This window comes from Pseudorca crassidens, chromosome 3 (genome assembly GCF_039906515.1).
Source record: "Pseudorca crassidens isolate mPseCra1 chromosome 3, mPseCra1.hap1, whole genome shotgun sequence".
Taxonomy (NCBI): domain Eukaryota; kingdom Metazoa; phylum Chordata; class Mammalia; order Artiodactyla; family Delphinidae; genus Pseudorca; species Pseudorca crassidens.
The window spans coordinates 159489370-159513725 of record NC_090298.1 but is presented as its reverse complement, the minus strand read 5'-3'; the positions used below and the strand labels follow the sequence as shown (position 1 = coordinate 159513725).

The 24356-nt window shown below is 42.1% G+C and overlaps 2 protein-coding genes across 11 annotated transcripts in view; one reads left to right on the top strand and one right to left on the bottom strand.

Annotated features, from left to right (window-relative positions):
- C3H19orf44 (chromosome 3 C19orf44 homolog) overlaps nt 1-9209 on the bottom strand; it is a 31286-nt gene extending 22077 nt beyond the window's left edge. For 6 of the 10 annotated variants that reach the window (XM_067733112.1, XM_067733109.1, XM_067733108.1 and 3 more), the window contains exons 1-3: nt 6185-9045; nt 4351-5116; nt 2637-2958 (exon numbers count right to left, since the gene is read on the bottom strand). In XM_067733112.1, the coding sequence (XP_067589213.1) occupies nt 2637-2958; nt 4351-5116; nt 6185-6360 (1264 nt within the window). In that variant the 5' untranslated portion in view covers nt 6361-9045. The other 4 variants (XM_067733106.1, XM_067733105.1, XM_067733107.1 and 1 more) reach the window with 3 other exon arrangements.
- Nucleotides 9210-9217: 8 nt separating this feature from the next.
- Nucleotides 9218-24356, top strand: part of CALR3 (calreticulin 3) — a 31395-nt gene continuing 16256 nt past the window's right edge. The window contains exons 1-3 of the mRNA XM_067733115.1: nt 9218-9488; nt 9698-9799; nt 12154-12357. Coding sequence (XP_067589216.1) covers nt 9305-9488; nt 9698-9799; nt 12154-12357 — 490 coding nt within the window. The 5' untranslated portion in view covers nt 9218-9304. The remainder of the gene's footprint in view (nt 9489-9697; nt 9800-12153; nt 12358-24356) is intronic.

Sequence of the window (24356 nt, the reverse complement as noted above, 5' to 3'; positions counted from 1 at the left end):
GGCTGTGTGTGTGTGTGTGCGCGCGTGCGCACACAACTGGGGATGGGAAGGGCGCGGTGGGGGGGAGGGTCCACCCTGCGGGGCCTCAAAACTCAAGCAGGTACATGATCCAATCATGGCTGAGTTGAACAGACACTTCCGAAGAGGGCCTAAGGTGTCTAGAGGCTTCCACGGAGGGCACATGCTAGGTTGGAGGGATGAGTCTCCCTGAGGAGGCAGGACGAGACCCCCAATTCTAGGAACAAGCAGGGGACAGTTAGCAGGAGCAGACGGGAGCAGGGCCCTCCCTCAGGTGGCACAGCGCTGGGGATGAGCAGGAGATGGAAGACTGAGCCGTCTACTCTCTTTGGAAAGGTCAGCTGAGTGCAGCCGTCTGGCAGCATAAGACCCAGATCAAAGCCCAGCTCATCACTCTAGCGTGAGGGTCTCGCCCCCGCCTCCGAGCTCCTCTAACACTGCCAGTTACCACAATGCACGTGACGCGTAAGTCCAGAGATACGTTCATGGACAAAGCCTCTGAACTAAGCCATCCCAGCCGGCTCGGGCCAAGGCACTGCAGGAGACTGTGGACGAGTTCTCTGGAACAGTGTTGTCATTGGCTGAGGAATGACGTTATTGTCACATCAACCAACCTGGACATGCACACACTTACTAAGCAGGAGGCCCCACTGAGGCACTCCACAGGCACCAGCTCACTGACACAGCTCTGCCCCACGTTACAGATGTGAAGACCATGGCACAGAGAGCCTGACACTGCACGGCCAGAAAGAGGCGGAGCAAGGATGTCCACCTCAAGTATGCTGGACCCCAAACTCAGACTTGTACTCACCACTCCCTGCTACGTGCCTCCCTTGAGGCTGCATCAGAATGAGGGAAGGTGGGGTCTGGACACCAAGGGGGCCCTCCAGGCCAGCAGCGAGGGCTGAGGGGCAGCCTGGATGGGCGGCCCAGGAGGGCAGGAACTTGGGTCTGGCACCTGCCCCACCAGCTACACCCACCTTCTCACCCACCTGCCAGGCTGGCGTGGACACCCACTCACCAGCCCCTTGCGCCCAAAGATATGAGACCGTATCGGTGAGGTGCCAAATGGCATCCGGCCGATGGTGGCCCCTGAGGGGGCTCAAAGGGATTTCCTCACATCCGTGAGCCCGTTTCGCTGCCTTCTCCAACCCTCACGAGGGCGCGTGGCAGGGACTCTTGCTGGCCGTGCTTCTCCTCCCCGCCCCCTATGTGGTGGTACCTTGGCATCTTGAATATTTTGACCTGCAGGAATCTGAGACACAGCAGGGGCTGCAAGGACTCCCTGACCTTCTCCCCTGAATCAGGTCGTAAGGCTCTCAGGTAAGAAGATGTGCCTTCCCTCTACCTGGAGGAAAGGAGCATCCTTATGTCCAAGATGGGGGAACACTGAGCAACCCCAACTACATCCCCTCATCTACTACCCTTGGCTCATATCCTTCCATCTATCACATTCTCCCACAACTATTCTCCCATCAAACCTAGCAGAAGGCGCGACCGTTTCTTCAGGTTTCCATTTCCTTATAAAGGCTCCTGTGTCACATAAAACGTACATTAAATATTTATTTAATATCTGAACGCTCTTCTCCTGTTAACCTGTCTTTGGTCACAGAGCCCCAGCCAAGAACCCAGAAGGACACAAGGAAAAAGCTATTTTTCCTCCCCTACAACTGATTCACAGGCTACGGATCACCCTGGCACTTGGGGTCAGGGGACAGTTGGCTTGTTTGTCATCCTGTTCCTGACACCATGATGCCTGGCACGTGCTGGCACACAGCAGGTACTCGAGACACAGTTATTGAACTCGGATTTGATGATCAGGCACCAGATGGGAGAAATCAATGTTGGCTGCACATATTTTTCTTTCTGCTCTTCCTTAAATACATACAATGTTAAAATAAAAATCACGTTCAATGATGGTGAAATAATAAAAATGTTTATGAGGGACTTCCCTGGTGGCGCAGTGGTTAGGAATCCACCTGCCAATGCAGGGGACACGGGTTCGAGCCCTGGCCCGGGAAGATCCCACATACCGTGGAGCAACTAAGCCCGTGCGCCACAACTACTGAGCCTGCGCTCTAGAGCTCGCGAGCCACAACTACTGAAGTCCGCGTGCCTAGAACCTGTGCTCTGCAACAAGAGAAGCCACCACAATGAGAAGCCCGCGCACCACAATGAAGAGTAGTCCCTGCTCGCCGCAACTAGAGAAAGCCTGTGCGCAGCAACGAAGACCCAATGCGGCCAAAAATAAATAAATAAATTTATAAAAAGAAAAGTTTGTGACTGGTTAGAGATTGGTTTCTTTTTCTGAAGTTAAAAAGGAAAGGAAGCAAATTTCTCTTTTACAACAAGGAAAACTGCATTGCCGTCCTCTTGCACGAGGCTCTAGAAGGATTTCCGTTTTTGCTCTGTCATTGGGTAGGGTTACTAGAAGAAGGCTTTAAAGACAGAACAAAAAAATCTGACATAGCCCCTCAACTAGGAAAGAAGGTCAGGAAGCCAAGGGTGTGACTCGCACCCCTCATGACAATACCCTGTGACCACCACACCAGGGATCCTAGAGGCGGTCTTGCCCTTCCTGCCCCAGGGTGACAACTCTGCGCAGGGATGAGGGTTACCATTTAGACTTTCATCGGCGGCTTCTGAGGGAGACTCATCCTGAGGCCCAGCCTCACTCCTTCTTGGGGAGGACGAGAGCTTGCCATCCCCCACTGTTGAGGGCACAGACTTCGGAAAGGCTCTGGGGATGGAAAGTGATGCCGTGTGGGAGGCTGTGTCCTCTGAAATGGGAATCTGTGGGGAGCAAGTTCTCGAGCCAGCACTGTGAAGGGTCCCATCTGCTGACCGTGAGGTTGGCAGACGTGATGTCGGAAATGGCTTTGAGCTGGAAAGATCCTTCCTGGGCAGCGAAAGGACTCTCAGTTGATTTGGGATCTGATCCTACTTTGGTGGAAACAAAAGAAGGGAAATTACCAAACATACGCTACATAAGTCCTTATCATCGGACATCATGGCTGGTGGAGAGCATGAGTCCTTGGTGATCAAATCATTATCCCTCTCTGCCCCTTTCTTTCCCTTCCCCTCATCTCTGGAAGTCAAGGTACAACATTTAGACAAGATAATACAGGGATTAGACATACTCCACAAATAATCAGAAAAATTCACTTTGCTTTCAAATACATATTGTTAATTACACATTTTCTAAACTAAGGCCCCTGAGAACATGGATCTTCAACAGAGTCAAAATCAATATGCAGATTTTTCCCCTTAAAATGCAGCCTTCCCATCACTTCACACCAACTAGGATGGCTATAACCAAAAAAAATAAATAAATAACAAAAAATAACAAGTGTTGGTGAGGATGTGGAGAAATTGGAACCCTCATACACTGCTGGTGGGAATGTAAAACAGTGCAGTCACTGTGGGAAACAGTTTTTCTGTTCCTCGATAAGTTACACACAGAATTACTACAAGACCCAAGAGTTCGACTCCTAGGTATAAACCCAAAGAATTGAAAACAGGGACTCAAACAGATACTTGTATACTATTCACAATCGCCAAAAGGTGGAAACAACCCAAATGTCCATCAATGGACAAATGGATAAATAAAATGTGGTCCATCCACACAACGGAATATTACTCAGCCATAGAAACGAATGAAGCACTGACACATGCTACAATGTGAGTGAACCTCGTAAACATCATGCTAAGGGAAAGAAACCAGACACAAAAGGCCACAGGTTGTATAATTCCATTACACGAGATGTCTAGAACAGGCAAACCCACAGTGACACAAAGCAGATTAGTGGTTGTTAGGGTCTGGGGGAGGGGGAAACAGGGAGGGATTACTGGGTAAGGGTCTCCTTTTGGCATGATGAAAACGTTTTGGAACTAGACAGAGGTGGTGGTTACACAACATCGTGAATGCACTTAATGCCACTGAACTGTTCATTGGCATTGAACAGTTGGAAGATGGAAATGCAGCCTTCCCAATGTAGCGATTCCCGTGTGGTACAACCAACAAATAGGCATGGATCACCAATGGCAGTGATCACAGCTGGTGTCGGATCAGTCATACAAAGTGCTGTCCTGGGGTGTATACAGCTACGAGGCTCCACATAGTGCAAAACTGCCTGACGTGTCCCAAATCCTGTCCCTTACAGAGCAGACCAGCAATGGGTACCCGTGATTGGCTGAAACCCAACCTCTCCTCATCAAACACTTTCTGAGTGTTTACGGGTGATGGCTCTCTTCAAAAGTCTCTAGTGCTATGATAGAAAGGTACAAATGCAAAGTACATACAAGTACAAAATAAATACATGCAAACCTTACCGAGACTAGTTTTGTTTGTTCTTTCTCACTGACTTTGGTGCTGGTGAAACCCTGATTTGTGGATGCTTGTTTTTCGCTAGAAGATTCCATCAAGCTTCCTAGCAACTCTTTCATTTCCTCTTCATCACTGTCTGGAGAATCCAGTCTTCTAGGAGGTTTTTTCTCTTTGGGTGTTTGAAGATCCCTCTCTTTCCCAACACGTGCTTCAGGGGATATCTTTTCCACAGGTGCTTCTCTCTTCTTTAGAAACCTACTGACCTTCCCACTCGGCATGTCACTCTCAGGGACAGGAATTTCAAGGGCCTGTTTCTGGGAGGTTTTGTCTGTGTTCTGTGAAGAAAGGTCAACCGTCCTTCTAGGGGGATTTTCGTCTGCTCTGCTAGGAAGCCAGTCCTCAGAGGTCTTCAGGTCAGATTCCACGTCAGACAAATCCATCTGCACCTTCCGGTTCCTGATCTTGGTTTCTATCTGGGCCAGCTTTGTGAGCGCAGCGTTGGCCCTGACCTTCGAGGCAGTGGTCGAAGCTCTACCTGAAGACAGCCAGGGCCCACTCCCCAGGAAAGCATTCTCTTTCGGGAATAAGTGTTTTCCACCCATAGTCTGGTTTCTTTTTAGAAATCTGCTTGGACCGGGTGCTATTTTGGTAAGACTTCTACTGATTTCCAAGTTCTGGATTTCTTCCATCTTTGAATCTTCTAAGGAAATATCACTGAAGTCGCCAAAGATATCACGCACAGTACGGCTGGTTTTTCTTATTGAAGCCATTCTAGGGAGTAAAGAAAGAAAACTTACAGTAAGAATACCTGATGTTCAGACTGCACATTCAAATCTCTCAACGCTTCCCACCACCTGGGAGAGGCCACATCCCCCTTTGCCATCTGGCCAGAGCCTCCCCTTCAAGCCCGATGATGGCAACGAAAATAATAAGACACCTGGTACGTTATCATTGAACTATGCCGTTCAAGGCCAGGTCTTAAGTGAGACACGTTACATATTAAAGACGAGAGCCAGTGCTTCTCAGGCCCAGCAGTATGCCTAGCACTCTGCTCAGAGCTACAGTATCTCATTTAATCCTCACTCAACACTGAGAGTTGGTCGTTGTCATGCCTCTTTCATAGAGAAGAGGAAGGAAATGAAGGCCTCCACAGGTTAGGTCACCTGGCCAGCGAGTAACAGAGCCAAATTCAAAGCTCAGGCCAATTCCAAAGGTCCCACTTGCCCCTACAGTGCTTCACTGCCTCTCCAGTTACCCCACCTCTGCTCCGAGTGAGTCCTATTACCCAGTTGCACCCCAAGTCTGGTCTCCTCCTTTATCCAAGTGTCCTCAGTTCTCTCAAAAAGAGCTGTTGAAACACAATCTGTATATTTAATGAGCTCCCCAGAAATCTTATTTTACTTACAGTGTGTGAACTACTGCCCTGGGAGCAGGGATGGGGGCTATGGACAGACACAGACCCCCCCACCAAAGGTCGGCCATGTGTTGTATGTGTGTGCTGGCGTACAGTTTTCTGGGAAAAAGGGCCAGCGTTTCCGTCATATTCTCAGAGTTCCCATGTGCCCCTGAAGGAATATGAACAATTCACTCCAAGATTTACCAAGGTTTCAAAAGATTTTAAAGACTTAAAAAAATGGAAAAATATGGCATGGGTGTGTGTTTGCTGCAGGCCCTTTAGTGAGGAACCTGGCAACAGCAATGAAAATGTGAAATGCACAGACCCTGTGACACCACAATTCCACGTCTGGGAATTTCCCTACAATGCCCATAGAGATGTATGTTCAAGGGATGTCTTGGCAGCATTGTTTGTACTCGTCAGAATCCTGATCCCATCCATACAGGCTCAATGAAGTCCAGATGACCACAGGCAGACAATGGAATACTATGCACCTGTTAAAAGGAATGGGGGAAGACCTGTGTGCAAGATAATGTCTCCAGCATAATGATCTGTGAGGCAGAAAAGATGCACAACCATGCCTCAGCTCCATACTGTTTGAATGTTTTAGCAAGGCCATTTGTTACTTTTATTTCAAAAAATTTACTGTGAGAACCCAAAAAGCCTTTTCTTCCCCCCACTCTGTCCACTTGGAAAACAACCTTATTGGGATTGCCAGACTAAATACAGGACACCCAGTTATTTGAATTTCAGATAAATAGCAAATAATTTAAGAAATATAAGTATGACCCAAATATTTTTATCCTAAAAGGTAATGTTCAAATTTTTTTTAATTTATTTATTTATTTATTTTTGGCTGCTTTGGTTCTTCGTTGCTGTGTGCAGCTCTCTCTAGTTGCGGCGAGTGGGGGCTACTCTTTGTTCCGGTGCATGGGCTTCTCATTGCAGTGGCTTCTCTTGTTGCAGAGGATGGGCTCCAGGCACGCAGGCTTCAGTAGTTGCAGCATGCAGGCTCAGTAGTTGTGGCTTGCGGGCTCCAGAGCGCAGGCTCAGTAGTTGTGGCACACGGGCTTAGTTGCTCCATGGCATGTGGGATCTTCCCGCACCAGTGCTCGAACCCGTGTCCCCTGCATTGGCAGGCGGATTCTTAACCACCGCACCACCAGGGGAGCCCTAAATATTTTTATACTAAAAAATTATTTGTTGTTTATCTGAAACTGAAATTCAATTGGGTGTCCAGTATTTTGATTTGTTAAACCTGGCTACCATACATCTTATATACCTTTCAAAGCTGAGTTCAAATATTTTGTGCAAGGCATTTAACCCAGCCCCTAAGATTCTGTACAAGAATGAATTATTTTTATTATTTTACTGTCTGTTTCTCTGACCAGTGTGCTTACTTGCTCATCCCCATCTTAACCACCCCGTGTACTAAAAGTGTCCAGCACAGGCCTGACCACAGGAGTCAGTGAATCAAAAATCACACCCAAAAGAAACAGTGCAGAATTCCTAGTGTGAGTGACCCTGGTCAAGTTACTTAACCACTCTGTGCCTCAGCCTGCTCATCCGTAAAAAGGGAATAATAACTATTAGCCTCACAGGATTCCTATGTTCAGTGTGGGGCATGGAATAAGCATACAATAAAATTTAGATAGCAGTAATGACAGTATTTGGACTACCTGCATAACCGGCTAACTTTTAGCTGGAAGGACATGGTGAAGGGGAAGTAGAAAGCACTGGAACAACATCAACAGCTATCCTTGTGAGTATTTTTGTAGGCAAGGCCCAGGGCACTATGTGGGTCAGAGGAAAAGCCTGACCACCAGGCCAGGTTTTCTGGCATCTAGTTCTTCTGAAAGTTTCCCTAGGTTTAAAAAAAATTTTTTAATAAAAAAATTAATTAAAATAAATCATTTTTTTAAAAAGAATTTCAAGAAAAAGGGATTTCTCTCTGGTGGCCTAGTGGTTAGGATTCCAGGCTTTCACTGCCATGGCCTGGGTTCAATCCCTGCTCCAGGAACTGAGATCCCACAAGCTGCACGGCACAGCCAAAATAAATAAATAAAATAAAATAAGATAATTTTAAAAATAAATCAATAATGTTTAAAAGGGTAAATTTCATGTTATGTACATTTTACCACAACTAAAATATATATTTTTTAATTAAAAAATTTTTATTGAAGTACAGTTGATTTACAATATTGTGTTAATTTCATAAATAGATGTATTTTTAAAACACATAATTAAAAATAAACCAATAGGTAAAAGATGTGAACCAATATTTCACCAAAATATATATATATATAAATGGCCAATAAGCACATGAAAAGATGTTCAACATCAGCCATGAAGGAAATTCAAATCAAAACCACTATAAGATCCACTTCATACCTACGAGGGTGGCTATAATCAAAACTACAGAAAATAACAAATGGTTGGTGGAGGGTATGAAGAAATTGGAACCTTCATACCCCTTTGGAAGAGACTATAAAATGACGCAGCTGACAACCTGGAAAACGGTCTGGTAGTTCCTCAAAAAGTTAAACATCATTACTTTATGATCCAGCAATTCTACTCCCATGAAGCCCAAGATAACTGAAATGTAAGCAAATGTTCATAATAGTTCTTATTCATAATAGACAATAAGTGGAAACAACCCAAATATCCATTAACTAGTGAATGGATGAGAACTGAGGTCCATCCATAAATGAGATACTACTCAGTAATAAAAAAGAACAAATAATGACACACACAACACGCATATACGTCAAACACACCATACTAAGGGAAAATACCAGATGATGCAAAAAACCACACACTGTATAATTCCAGTTATAAGGATTGTCCAGAAAAGGTAAATCTATAGACTCAGCCCATCAGTGGTTGCCTGAGACTGGGAGTGGTAGCGGAGATAGACTGCAAAGGGGACACTTGGGGTGACTGACAAGTTCTAAAGCTGGATGGTAGTGATGTTTGCACCACTTGGTAAATTTACTAAAAATAACGGGAATTGTACGCTTAGAAGGGGTGAACTGTATGGTATGTAAATGAATTATCAATAAAGTTGTTAAAAATAAATAAACCAAAATTTGAAAACACAGTCGCCCCTCAGACCATCGAGCTCTTCCCCCAGGCCTGGAGCGACCCACATCGTACCACGCTCGCTCATGGGCCCCAGACGAGGAAAATGAGGCGCTAGGCCGCTCTCCCGCCGCCCGACCTGCCCAGCCCCGGAGCGCGTCCCGTTTCCCTGCAACTCCTCTCCCGAGCCCGGGCATTAAGCCCGGCCACCGCCCAGCCAACCCCGCCAACCTCCTCCCACGAAGTCCTTCCGCGGACGCCGCCACCGCTCTCGGCCGGACCCTCGGGCCAGAAGGGACCGTTGACCCCGGTAAAGGCGCCAGGGCGAAAGAGACTACACCTCCCGGTGCACCCCGCGCCCCAACGACCAATAGCGCTCCATGTCGCTATCGCGAGGCATCATGGGAATGGTAGTTTGAAGGGGGACACGGCGTGCACCGCGCGTCAAGGCCCAATGGTGTCTCGGGTCATAATCGCAAGGCATGACGGGAGTAGTTCCGGGAAGGGCCCGGCGCGCCGCGGAGACGCCTGGGCGCAAGGGGACGGTTACGAGAAGAGGTGGCCGCGCCTTCTCCATGGCCGCCGCTCGTGTCCCGCTGTGGGCAGTCTGTGTGCTGCGGATGGCGCTGGCCACAGTCTACTTCCAGGAGGACTTTCTAGATGGAGGTGAAGGGGCTCCGTCGGTGGCGGAGGCTTAAGCTCCCTCATACCCCAGTGCCCAACGGATGGCCCAAGTTGCCATTGCCCCCGCCTGTCGCCGAGGTATCGGTGGTGGCAAAACCTCGAAGCTTCGAGGCCTCGAGGGACCCCAACACTCTCCCCACCACCCAAATTAACAGTTTTCAGCCCTAACCGGTGTTATTTACCCCCAACAGAGCGCTGGAGGAACCGATGGGTGCAGTCCACCAATGACTCCCAATTTGGGTATTTTAGACTCTCGTCCGGGAAATTTTATGGTCATAAAGAGAAAGACAAAGGTTAGTGTAGGAATCGTGAGAAAATCAAGGTGAATGTTAAACCCCCATAGCAACCTTTCAAGGTAGGTGTGGCACAGCCCTAACACCCATTTCACAGGTCGGGAAACAGGCATGGGTAGGGTCTTTTTGTCTTCTCTTTTCTTGACCAAGATACCCCCTCTTTACAAGCACTAGTCAAATGGGTTTGGAGAGCCGAGGGTCCTGCCCTACAGAAGGAAAAAGTTTAGAAGGTACTTCTCATTTTTATTTTCACGTTAAAAAGAAAAACAGGGTAAAAGTTATATGCCGTCAAGCACACGGATCTTTGGGGGTCCAATAGGACGAATGTTTACAACTGCACACCGAGGTCAAGATAGGAACGTTTTCAGGCCCCACCTCCACCCCCAGAGTCTTCCCTTCTGGCCTACCCCCCCCCCAAGTCAGTAGTCTCCAAGTACCAAGGATAACCTGTATTCTGACTTCTCATTCCTGATGATCAAAGGTAGGCAAACTAAAGCTCCTCTACTGCCTGTTTTTTGTACAACCAGTTAGCTGAGAGTGGTTTCTACGTTTTTTAATTGTTGGAGAAAAATAGAAAGGGGAATAGTATTTTGTGATGCATAAAAATTACACAAAATTCAATGAAATGCCTGAAATTTCAGGGTCCATAAATAAAGTGTTAGTGGAACACATTCATGCTCCTTCATTTGCATACAGTCTATGGCTGCTTTCAGGCTGCAAAGGCAGAAATGAGTAATTAGGATGGAGAAGGAATGGCTCCCAAAGTGTAAAGCATTCATTCCCTGGCCTTAACAGAAAAAAGTTTGCCAACCCCTGATTTAGATTAAAAAATTTCCCTCTTTACCACCTTCCACTCAACTTCCATCTTGGCTCTGTTACTCCAGTGTTGCCTTCATTGTTTTGTGGATACACGTTGTTCCAAATTGTCAGGCTGTGATGGCAAAAATGGAGTGAAAATAACAAGGTGGTCTGTGAAGCTTGTACAGGGAGCGGGGTTGTCATTTGTTTTTTTCCCACAATGTTTTTCCTTCCTCCAACCTGGAATCCTGAGACTCTGTGCGTTTCATTCATTCCAGCACTTGTCTACTGAGAGCAGACACAGGCAAGGCACTGAGGATACTGGTTAATTTGACCCCTTTCATTGTGGTCTCCCAGGACCGTAACATAGAAGCCATGGATGGAAAGATCAATAGAATTTAACCAGACAGAGATGGGTGAGAGGTGATGGTGGTGGCTGAGGAGTGTGGTGAGACTCAGAGGGAGGTGGTGAGTCAGATGGCCTTAGGAATTGCCTGGATGGTAGGGGAAGGGGCTACAGATCACCTGAGAAAGGGAAGAGTGGGGGAAGAATGTAGGAGAGAGAGAGAGAGAGAGATAGGTTTGGGAGTGAGGAGTCAACCGTGAGTTCAGTCTTAGACATACTGACGCAAAATGCCAGGTTCATTAATGATGGCTCTCAGCATAGGCAGTTATGGAGGCTGGAGTATGTTACAAGGAAGGGTAGGTTATAAGAAGACTGGCTCTGTTTTCAGGTTTGTCTTTTTTTTTTTTAATTTAAGTATAGTTGATTTATAATATGTTAGTCTTAGGTGTACAGTACAGTTATATATATTTCAGATTCTTTTATAGGTTATTACAAAATATTGAGTAGAGTTCCCTGTGCTATACAGTAGGTCCTTGTCAGGTTTGTTTTATACTCCAGTATAAGATAAGGAATTGGTACAGAGCCTTTTGGCTACTGAAAAGGGGTTTTTGGTCTTGAAGTGAACAGCTAAATTTATAAAGTACAAGAAGATTCAGATGACAAAAGGATGGTATCTTCATAAAAAGAGCCACCACACAGATGACACCCAAGGACCAGCTCATCCAGTGCAGTGAAGCACTTTTTTTCCCCCCAGATCAGCAATCTGTCCTCCATCAGCCGTTGTGTCTCTTAAATAGCTGTTTTAAGATGAGAAGGAAAAGAAGTAGAATGTTCCATTGTTTAATCCAGTTGTTACAAAGCTTCCTTGTACATTCCTACCCCTTGGAAAATGAAGCAAAATTAATCTTTTATCTATAATTAGATTGCATATTTGTCAGTTAGAGCTGAAGTGTTTTTATAACTTAAGACCTAACAGTGGTATATTAAGTACAAAAACATGTACATGAGTATGTGAACTAGAAGTTCTGTGGCAGCGAGAGCCTGTTAGTGATATGCCCATTGTATATCATTGTACAAATGTGCTATAGGTGCAGGATCAACATAAATGGTTGGAAGGTTTATTATCGGGGTGGGGGAGGACAACCATGTAATTCCCTGCATTGCCGAGCAGTGTCATTCCTAATCCTTCATGAGTACTTTTTATTTAAAGGTCTGCAGACCACTCAAAATAGCCGATTCTACGCCATCTCTGCACGGTTCAAACCATTTAGCAATAAAGGGAAGACTCTGATCATTCAGTACACCGTGAAACATGAGCAGAAGATGGACTGTGGAGGGGGCTACATTAAGCTCTTCCCTGCAGACGTGGATCAGAAGAACCTGAATGGAAAATCCCAGTACTATATTATGTTTGGTGAGTTTAGATAGTATGGACAACCATTTCTTGTGATTTTGAAAACCCTTCCACCTGTAGGATCCTTAGACTGACTTTGCTATAGTTGTGTTGAGTTTATCTAACTAAAGGTTTCTAGTACTGTTAAACCTAATTAGTATTAAAAAAGGCGGCTGTACCATTCTGTTGTTCTTGGGAGAAAGTTATTTATTCAACATTAATGTAGCCCCAAGTATTTTGAATGCCTCAGGAGTCAGTAAACCTTGGCCATGGGCCAAATCGGCCCACAGCCTGTGTTTGTTATGGCCCATGAACTGAGAATGGGTTTTTAAATTTTTTGGCTGCACTGCATGGCTTGCAGGATCTCAGTTCCCCGACCAGGGATTGAATCCGGGCCACAGCAGTGAAAGCCCAGAATCCTAACCACTAGGCAACCAGGGAACTTCCTGCTTCTTAACATTTTTGGATGATTAAAAAAATCAAAAGAAGGACAATACTTTTAACCCATGAAAAGAATACGAAACTCAAATTTCAGTGTCCACAAATGAAGTCTTATTGGAATGCAGCCTCACTCAGTTCATTTACATCTTGTCTATGACTGCTTTCAAGCAGTAGTGGCAGAGTTGAATGGTCATGACAGAGAGTATATAGCTCACAAAACCAAAAATATTTACTGTCTGGCTCCTTACAGAAAAAGGAGATCATTGACCCCTGGAATACATTAAATGTCTCCTGACACTAGGAGTAATTGATTAACATCTGTGCTGGAATTGGGAAGGGACCACATTGGGCTGCAGGAACTAGACATAACTGAAATGTGTGGATTCAAAAACGTTTAAGAATGAAGAGGATTCTGGGAAGATGGGGGAATAGGAAGCACCAGGAATCTGTCTCCCCACCTAGACAAGACAACATTCTTGCACTGGCATAATCTGTCTGATGTAACAGTTAGGGAACTATGGAGTCTGTGGAAGTATTGCAACTTCCAGTAGAAAACTGGGGAGGTCAATTTGGGTGAATTTCAGTTCTTAGCATAGTAGTACCTACCCATTCCCACCTCCAGCCATATGGCAAACAGACAGCTGTGCACCAGGTTCCTGGAGCAGCTTTTACAGGAGCCAGGGTAGGCAAAAAGGACCCTGTCCTCCGAATATCAAGGATCTGAACTCTGATGGCTGATTGCCCCTTCTTGTTGCAGAGGTGCAGAAAAAGAGATGGGCAGCCATTGTTGTTAAACACACCCCCATTGTTATAAGCCTTTCCCCCTCCAGCTGAAATGATTTCCAGGAGACGTAAAGGGCCAGAACCCTTCCCTCCCACCCTTCATTTTTCACCTTTTCCCCTTTAGGAAGGTAGACATTAAAGACTAAGACATTAAAAAACAACTACATATGCAGGGAAAATTAGAAAGTGACCACACATACACAGGAAAACACTCAGAAAAGACCTGAGAAAACCTGAAGTTTACATCCCAGGCTGACGCTTGGTACAGAGCCAGCCTTCAACAATCAGTCAAAAAACCAACAACAACACAGCAAACCCTGCGGAAGGAGGAGAATCTGATTTCCAGACTTAACATTCATCATTAGACTCATATGTCCAGTGTTTAACAAATAATCACAAGGTATACAAAGAAACAGGAAAGTGTGGCCCATTCAAATGAGAAGGATAAATCAACATAAACTGTCCCTGAAAAAAAGACCTAATGGCAGATCTGTTAGACTTAAATAACTGAATGATGCTAAAAGAACTAAGTGAAGATGTAGTGAAAGTCAAGAAAAATGAGAGTAAAATGGAAATATCAGTAAGGAGATAGAATACTTAACAAGAAACCAAAATCAAATTCTGGAGCTGAAAAGTAAACTAACATGAAGAGTTCACTAGAAGAGTCAAAGGCAGATTTGAGCAAGCAGAAGAAAGAATCAGAGATCTTGAAGATAGGATAATGGAAATTATCAAGGCTGAGGAGCAGAAAGAAACAAGATTGAAGGAGAGCAAACAGAGGCTAAGGGACCTGTGGGACACCATCAAACAGACCAACGAGTACACATTGTGGGAGGCACAGAAGGAGAAGAGAGAGAAAAAGGAGCAGAGGGAGAGAATATTTGAAAAAACAAAGGCTGAAAACTTCCACATTTGATGAAATACATGAATATAAATATCCAAGAAGCTCTATGAACTCAAAGAGGTCCACACCAAGACACAGTGTAATCAAACTTGCAAAAAGCAAAGACAAAGAATGTTGAAAGCAGCAAAAGGGAAGCAAATCATCACATACAAGGCATTTGCAATAAGCTTATCAGCAGATTTCTCATCAGAAAGTTTGGAGGCCAGAAGATAGTGGATTCAAAGTGAAAAGAAAAAAAAACTCTCAACGAAAACTCATATTTGGCAGAACTGTCCTTCAAATATGTGGAAAAATTAAGAAAAGCTGAGGGAGTTTGTAACCACTAGAACTGCCTTGCAAGAAATGCTCAAGGGAGTCCTGCAAGGTGAAATGAAAGGACACTCACTAGACAGTAACTCGAACCTATATGGAGAAATAAAAATCTCAATAAAGGTAAATATAATTATAAAAGCTAGTATTATTTAACAATGGTTTATAACTACACTTTTTGTTTTCTACATGATTTAAGAGACTAATACATTTAAGGAAAAACAATTATTTGTGTAAAAGCTAATATTACTGAAACTTTGGTTTGTAACTACAAATCTAGTTTTCTACATAATTTAAGAGACTAATGCATTTTAAAGAATTATTAGTTTATGTTTTAGGGGACACAGCATATAAAGATGTAACTTTGTGACATCAATAACTAGCTAGATGGGCTAAGGGAAGAAGAGAGAAGACTCAAATTACTAAAATCAGAAATGAAAGTGGGGATGTTACTACCTTGTCTACAGAAATAAAAGGGATTAGAAGAGAGCACTATGAATATTTGTACACCAAAAAGTTGGATAACCTAGATGAAAGGGACAAATTCCTAGAAACACAAAACCTACCAAGACTCAATCACAAAGAAATAAGAAATCTGAATAGACCTGTAAGTCCTAAGGAAATTGAAGCAGTAAACAAAATTATCCCAACCAAAAAAAGCCTTGTCTCAACAAACTGAGTATATGGGGAATATACCTCAACATAATAAAGGCCATATATGACAAACCTACAGCCAACATTATATTCAGTGGTGAAAAGCTGAAAGCATTTCCTCTAAGATCAGGAATGAGATAAGGATGCCCACTCTTGCCACTTTTATTCAACATAGTATTGGAAGTCCTGGCTACAGCAATCAGAGAAGAAAAAGAAATAAAATGAATCCAAATTAGAAAGGAAGAGGTACAACTGTCACTGCGTGCAGATGACATGATACTATACATAGACAATACTAAAGACACTGCCAAAATACTACTAGAACTAATAAATTCAGTAAAACTGCAGGATATAAAATTAATATACAGAAATCTTTTCTTTCCATACACCAACAGCAAACTATCAGAAAAATTAGGAAAACAAACCCATTTACAGTTGCATCAAAAAGAATAAAATACTTAGGAATAAATCTAAGGAGGTAAAAGTCCTGTGCTCAGAAAACTATAAGGCACTGAAGAAAGAAATTGAAGATGACACAAACAAATTGAAAGGTATACCTCATGGATTGGAAGAATTAATATTGTTAAAATATCCATCTTCCCCAAGGCAATATACAGATTCAATGCAATCCCTATCAGAATACCAATGGCATTTTTCACAAACGAGAACAAATAATTCTAAAATCTGTATGGAAACACAAAAGACCCCAAATAGGCAGAACAGTTTTGAGAAAGAGTAACAAAGATGGAGATACAACACTCCCTGATTTCAAACTATACAACAAAGCTTATAGTAATCAAAACAGTATGGTACTGGCACAGAAACAAACACATAGATCAGTGAAACAGAATAAAGATTCCAGAAATGAACCCATGCTTATATATGTCAATTAATCCACAACAAAAAAGGCAAAAGCTTACAATGGGAAAAAGACAGCCTCTTCAATAAATAGTTTTGGGAAAACTGGGCTACTCTCTCACTATATACAAAAATAAACTCAAAATGGATTAAAGACTTAAGTTACAACCTGAAACCATAAAACTCCTAGAAGAAAACAGGCAGTATGCTCTTTGACTTCAGCTTAAGCAATATTTTTTTTGCATCTGTCTGTCTCCTCAGGCAAGGGAAACAAAAGCAGAAATAAATAAATGGGACTACATCAAACTCAAAAACCTTTGCACAGTGAAGGAAACCACAAACAAAATGAAAAGGCAGCCTACTGAATGAGAGAGGAGATTTGCAAATGATAGATTTGATAAAGAGTTAATATCCAAAATAAACAAAGAATTCATAGAACTCAACATCAAAAAAAAAAAAGCCCAATTAAAAAATGGGCAGAGGACCTGAATTGACATTTTTCCAAAGAAGACATACAGATGGCCAAAAGACACATGAAAGATGTTCAGCATCACTAATCGTCAGAGAAATGCAAATCAAAACCACAATGAGATATCACCTCACACCTGTCAGAATGGCTATTATCAAAAAGACAACAAATAACAAGTGTTAGTGAGGGTGTGGAGAAAAGGGAAATCTTGTGCTCTTTTGGTGGGAATTTAAATTGGTGCAGCCACTATAGAAAATGGATGGAGGTTCATTTAAAAAAATTAAAAATAGACCTGACATACGATCCCACAATTCCACACTGGGTATTTTTCCAAAGAAAACAAAAACACTAATTTGAAAAGATATATGCTCCCCTATGTTCATTGCAGCATTATTTCCATTAACCAAGATATGGAAGGAATATAAGTGCCCATCAATAAATGAGTGGATAAAGAAGATGTATATATACAATGGAATATTACTTAGTCATAAAAAGGAATGAAATATTTCTATTTGTGACAACACAGATGGACTTAGAGAGTTTTATGCTAAGTGAAGTAAGTCAGAGAAAGACAAATACTATATGATTTCATTGATATGTGGAATCTAAAAAACAAAGCAAATGAACAAATATAACAAAATAGAGAGTCATAAATGTAGAGAACAGGTGGTTGCCAGAGGGGAGGAGGGTGAAAGGATGAGTAAAGTAGGTGATGAAGATTAAGAGGTACAAATTTCCAGGTGCAAAATAAGTGAGCCACAGGGATGAAATGTACAGCATGGGGAATATAGTCATATATTATATAGTCATATATAATAATGTAGCTTCTTTGTATGGTAACAACGTAATTAGACTTACCATGGTGACAATTCTGTAATGTATAAAAATATTGAATCACTATTTTCTGCATCAGGAACTAACATAATGTTCTAGGACAATTATACTTCACAAGCAAACTCATAGAAAAGGAGATCAGATTTGTGGTTACCAGAGGTGGGCATGGAGGAGGGGGAATGGGATGAAGGTGGTCAAAAGGTACAAACTTTCAGTTATAAGACAAATACTAGGGTTGTAATGTACAATATGATTAATATTCTTAACACTGCTGAATGTTATATATGAAAGTTGTTGATAGAGTAAATCCTAAGAGTTCTCACCACAAGGAAAAAATACTTTTTTAAAAATTCTGTACCTATATGAGATGATGGATGTTCACTAAATTTATTGTGGTCATCATTTCATGGTATATGTAAGTCAAATCATTATGTTGTGTATATTAAGCTTATACAGTTCTGTATGGCAATAATATTTCAATAAAACTGGAAGAGAAAAGGAAGGAAGGAAGGAAGGAAGGAAGGAAGGAAGGAAGGCTGGCTCTGAATCTGATGGTTTTGCTGGTGAATTCTACCAAACATTGAAAGAATACCAATCCTTCTCAAACTTTTCCAAAAAATTGAAGAGGAGGGAACACTTCTTAACTCATTCTATGATGCCAACATTACCCTAATACCAAAACCAAAGACACTACAAGATAACACTGATGGAAATCCTCAACAATATACTACTAAACAGAATTCAGCAGCATACTAAAAGAATTATACAACATGACCAAGTGGCATTTATTCCTAGGATGCAAGTATGGTTTGGCATATGAAAATCAATGTAATATGCCACATCAACAGAATGAAGGGGGAAAAATGATCATCACATTTGATGCAGAAAAAGCATTTGACAAAATTCAACACCTTTTCATGATAAAAAAAACACTCAACAAAATAGGAATAAAAGGAAACTAATTCAATGTAATAAAAGGCATATATGAAAACCCCACAGTGAACATACTCAGAAAAACTCGAAGTGTTTCCTCTAAGATCTGAACAAGGCAAGGATGCCTGTTTTCCCACTTCTATTCAACATAGTACTGGAAGTTTTAGCCAGAGCAATTAGGCAAGAAAAAGAAAAGAAATTGGAACAGAAGAAGTAAAATTATCTGTTTGCAGATGATATGATGTGTAGAAACCCTAAAGCTTGCACAGAAAAACCCCATTAGAACTAATGAATGAATTCAGCAAAGTAACAGGATACAAAGTCAACATGTTAAAAAACAAAACCAAAACCAGTTGCATTCCTGTACACAATGAATAATCTGAAAAGGAAATTACAAAAACAATGTCATTTACAATGACATCCAAAGGAGTAAAATACTTAGTAATCGTCTTAACCAAGGAAGTGAGAGACTTGTCTAATGAAAACTATACACTATTGCTGGAAGAAATTAAGACATAAATAAATGGGAACACATCCTATGTTTGTGGATTGGAAGACTTAATATTGTTAAAATGTCAATACTACCCGAAGCAATCTACAAGTTCCAAAGCAATTCAGTCCAATCCCTATCAAAATTTCAATAACTGGAACTTCCCTGGTGGCACAGTGGTTGGGAATCTGCCTGCCAATGCAGGGGACACGGATTTGATCCCTGATCCGGGAAGATCCTACATGCCACAGAGCAACTAAGCCCATGCACCACAACTACTGAGCCTGTGCTCTAGAGCCTGTGAGCCACAATTACTGAGCCCATGTGCCACAACTACTGAAGCCTGCGCACCTAGAGCCTGTGTTCTGCGACAAGAGAAGCCACCGCAATGAGAAGCCCGTGCGACACAACAAAGAGTAGCCCTTACTCGCCACAACTAGAGAAAGCCAGGGCACTGCAATGAAGACCCAACACAGCCAAAAATAAATAAATAAAAATAAATAAATATAATGGTTGGTTTTTAGATAATCAACAAGTTGGTTTTAATAATCAACTGTATAGCACAGGGAACGCTACTCAATACTCTGTAATAACCTATATGGGAAAATAATCTGAAAAAGAGTAGATATATGTATAACTGAATCACTTTGCTGTACACCTGAAACTAACACAACATTGTAAATCAAATATACTCCAATATAAAATAAAAATTAAACTATATATATATATATATTTCTTAAGAGGTAATTCCTTGGTGGTCCAGTGGTTAGGACTGCGCTTTTACTACCAAGGGTCCAGGTTCCATCCCTGGTTGAGGAACTAAGATTCTGCAAGCTGTGCGGTGTAACCAAAAAAAGAGAGAAAAAGAAAGAAAGAAAGAAAGAAAGAAAATAAATAAATAAAATGGTTGATTTTATGTGATGTGAATTTTGCCTCAATAAATTAAAAGGGTTTGGGAATTGCATGACAAAGGAACTCCATGGCTGATGATTTTTAATGCTGTCACAGCCTAAAAGCCCATCTCACCTCTTTCTTTGCCAGAACCACGTTCAGGCAGCAGCCAACTCCCCAGAACAGCCTTGGTGTCGGCGGGTCATTCGGTGAGCCGCGCTGGGGCACAATTTTGGTGGCACTGTCCTGCCCTCCCATTTCAGTGTCCCCATGTCTTACACATCCTGTTCACACTAAAGCTGAAGTGAGACAGGATATCCAGGGACTTGAAAGTAGGGTTTGCTGAGAGGTGACTCAGGAAGATGGATTCTCTAAGTACCTGCCCCTCCGAGGCTGTGATTTCCCCTTTGGTGGAAGATACTTAGAGTAGTCAAACTCATAGAGGTAGAAAGTAGAATGATGGTTGCCAGGGACTGGGGAGAAGGAAAGATGGAGAGTTATTGCTTAATGGGTATAGAGTTTAAGTTTTACAAAATGAAAAGTGTTATGGGGATTGATGGTGGTGATGGTTGCCTAACAATGTGAATGTGTTTAATACCACTGAACTGTACACTAAAAATGGCTAAGATGGTAAATTTTGTGTTGTACGTATTTTGCCACAATAAAAAAAAAAGGTGGAAAAGAAAAAGCTTTAAGGATGAAAATGTATTTTTAAAATATCCATCCATAATCCAGATTTGGGGACTTATTCTTTAAAATTATTTTCTCTCATGTGACGTTTTCCCATGCTTATTTTAAATTTTTTCGTGATCAGGATCCGGCTTCAGACACCTAGTCATGCTGTCCTTATATTTATATACAGCTGGTCTTGATGTTATTGTAGAAGTAAAAAGAATATTATTTTATTACATATTAGATTACTTATTAGATTTAGATCTAATTCTGCTCTGTCATTTTGGAGAGTGAGGCAACTTCTCCAAGGACACAGCATTAGATTGATCCAAAGTTTCCACAGATTGCGCACTCCCCGACTCCCTGCCCAGAGTTCTCTCTACCTACCACGCCTCACATTTACTCTTTTTTAAAATATTTATTTATTTATTTATGGCTGTATTGGGTCTTCATTGCTGTGTGCGGGCTTTCTCTAGTTGCAGCGAGCGGGGGCTACTCTTCATTATGGTATGTGGGCTTCTCATTGCGGTGGCTTTTCTTGTTACAGAGCACAGGCTCTAGGCCCGTGGGCTTCAGTAGTCACCGCATGTGGGCTCAGTAGTTGTGGCTTGGGCTCTAGAGGACAGGCTCAGTAGTTGTGGCACACAGGCTTAGTTGCTCTGCGGCATGTGGGATCCTCCCAGACCAGGGCTCAAACCTGTGTCCCCTGCACTGGCAGGCAGACTCCTAAACACTGCACCACCAGGGAAGACCCTCACATTTACTCTTGAATTTAAAATCTGGAATGGAAAAGGTCTTTATTTAGATTAAAAAATAAATTTAAATGTTTTGGTTATGGTTATTATTCTCTTAAAACAGGATGGCAGAGATATCTGGCAAAAAAATACCTATTGAATTAGAGATGATTTCACAAATATTTGATTTAGTTAGATTTAGTAAACAAAATAACCACAAATATCCACCAAAATACTACTTTTAAATATACACAGCATGTCTGCTACATTTAAATTGCAAAGCAGCATATGTTGGAGTAAAATATATATATATATATATATATATATATATATATATATATATATATATATATATATATATATATATATATATATATATATATATATATATAAATTTTCCGCATTATGTTGCTTTTAACTCAAAATCAGTTACATTTTACCCAAACCCATTGTGTCACTATTCGAACACTTCCTGTGATTTCTCAGCTCTTTCCTTTGGTTTGAGAGCAGCTTGCTAGTGTTGAAGAGGAAAAGAGAAATATGTTTTATTGGGCCCTTGCCAGGGGCCTTACCCATGCAATCTTAGATTATGTGTAAAACCCTAGGAAATGGGTAACACAGCCCCATTTTGCAAATAAGGAAACTGAGGGTCAGAAAGATTAAAATACTTGCCCAAAGGCAGGTCAGCCCAATTTCAGAGCCCATCTGCCTACCTCATTGTTCACAAAACTCCATTACTGCATAACTATTTTATGATTGCTGTTAATGGAAAATGTCCAGATTTTTCTGGTCAGATCTGGGCACATTCTGAAGCTGAATTTAATAGTAAAAGTGTGTAGGTGCTTAGGAATAGAGAGGAAAATTCTGACCAATTTCGAAGGAAAAATAAATTTCATGTTTCAATCCTGAGATAATAGACTTTCATACAAATAGTTTACATAGCTTTTGTTTTAAAAAATTGAACAGGAATGTTTTCCAGCAGTGACAAAAAAGGAAATTACATAAACCACGCGTCCTCCGGGAACTCAACCAGGAGATAGATGTGGTGTTCTTTGTCGGTTCCGTAGATGGTATTTCCAAGTAAAACGTCGCATCTACTCTGGCAAATTCATAATATTCTTTAAGTAATTATGTGCAGCCTAGATCTCTCTTATTTAATCTGGAGGTTCATCACTGCAAGTTCTAGAAGAAGTCACAGTCATCTGCTTGTGTTTACACAGGGTTCGTTCACAGGGGTGGGTGCAGGCCTGGGTCAGTGGATGTGGTGGAATTCTGTCTGAGACAGAAAGACACGCAGATACTTTAGTACATTCCTATGGCTTAAAGTCAATGAAGCCGCAGCAGGGTAATTCCAAACAGTCTCGGAAGGTTTCACAGATTTTCCAGATCCCTCCTGTAAACCTTGCTTAGAATATTCAGAACTTCTTTGTCTCTGAGCCGGGAATACAGTGTCCTACAGCATTCCATTTCCTTAGTGACTGAAACTTACGTGGCAATTTAAAAATCGTTAACTTTTTTTTTAACATCTTTGTTGGGGTATAATTGCTTTACAATGGTGTGTTACTTACTGCTTTATAACAAAGTGAATCAACTATACATATACATATATCCCCATATCTCCTCCCTCTTGCATCTCCCTCCCACCCTCCCTATCCCACCCCTCTAGAAGGTCACAAAGCACCGAGCTGATCTCCCTATGCTATGCAGCTGCTTCCCACTAGCTATGTATTTTACATTTGGTAGTATATTTAAGCCCATGCCACTCTCTCACTTCTTCCCAGCTTAGCCTTCCTCCTCCCCGTGTTCTCAAGTCCATTTTCTACGTCTGCGACTTTATTCCTGTCCTGCCCCTAGGTTCTTCAGAACCTTTTCTTTTAGATTCCGTATATGTGTGTTAGCATACGCTATTTGTTTTTCTCTTTCTGACTTACTTCACTCTGTATGACAGACTCTAGGTCCATCCACCTCACTACAAATAACTCAATTTTGTTTCTTTTTATGGCTGAGTAATATTCCATTGTATATATGTGCCACATCTCCTTTATCCATTCATCTGTTGATGGGCACTTAGGTTGCTTTCATATCCTGGCTATTGTAAATAGAGTTGCAATGAACACTGTGGTACATGACTCTTTTTGAATTATGGTTTCCTCAGGGTATATGCCCAGGAGTGGGATTGCTGTGTTGTATGGTAGTTCTATTTTTAGTTTGTTGTTGTTGTTGTTTTGCGGTACGCGGGCCTCTCACTGTTGTGGCCTCTCCCGTTGCGGAGCACAGGCTCCGGACGCGCAGGCTCAGTGGCCATGGCTCACGGGCCTAGCCGCTCCGCGGCATGTGGGATCTTCCCGGACTGGGACACGAACCCGTGTCCTCTGCATTGGCAGGTGGAGTCCCAGCCACTGCGCCACCAGGGAAGCCCTATTTTTAGTTTTTAAAGGAACCTCCATACTGTTCTCCATAGTGCCTGTATCAATTTACATTCCCACCAACAGTGCACAAGGGTTCCCTTTTCTCCACACCCTCTCCAGCATTTATTGTTTGTAGATTTTTTGATGATGGCCATTCTAACTGGTGTGAGGTAATAACTCATTGTAGTTTTGATTTGCATTTCTCTAATGATTAGTGATGTTGAGCATCCTTTCATGTGTTTGTTGGCAATCTGTATATCTTCTCTGGAGAAATGTCTATTTAGGTCTTCTGCCCATTTTTGGAGTGGGTTGTTTGTTTTTCTGATATTGAGCTGCGTGAGCTGTTTGTAAAATTTGGAGATTAATCCGTTGTCAGTTGCTTCATTTGCAAATATTTTCTTCCATTCTGAGGGTTGTCTTTTCATCTTGTTTATGGTTTCCTTTGCTGTGCAAAAGCTTTTAAGTTTTATTAGGTCCTGTTTATTTATTTTTATTTCCATTTCTCTAGGAGGTAGGTCAAAAAGGATCTTGCTGTGATTTATGTCATAGAGTGCTGTGCCTATGTTTTCCTCTAAGAGTTTTATAGTGTCTGGCCTTACATTTAGGTCTTTAATCCTTTTTTTTTTTTTTCGGTACGCGG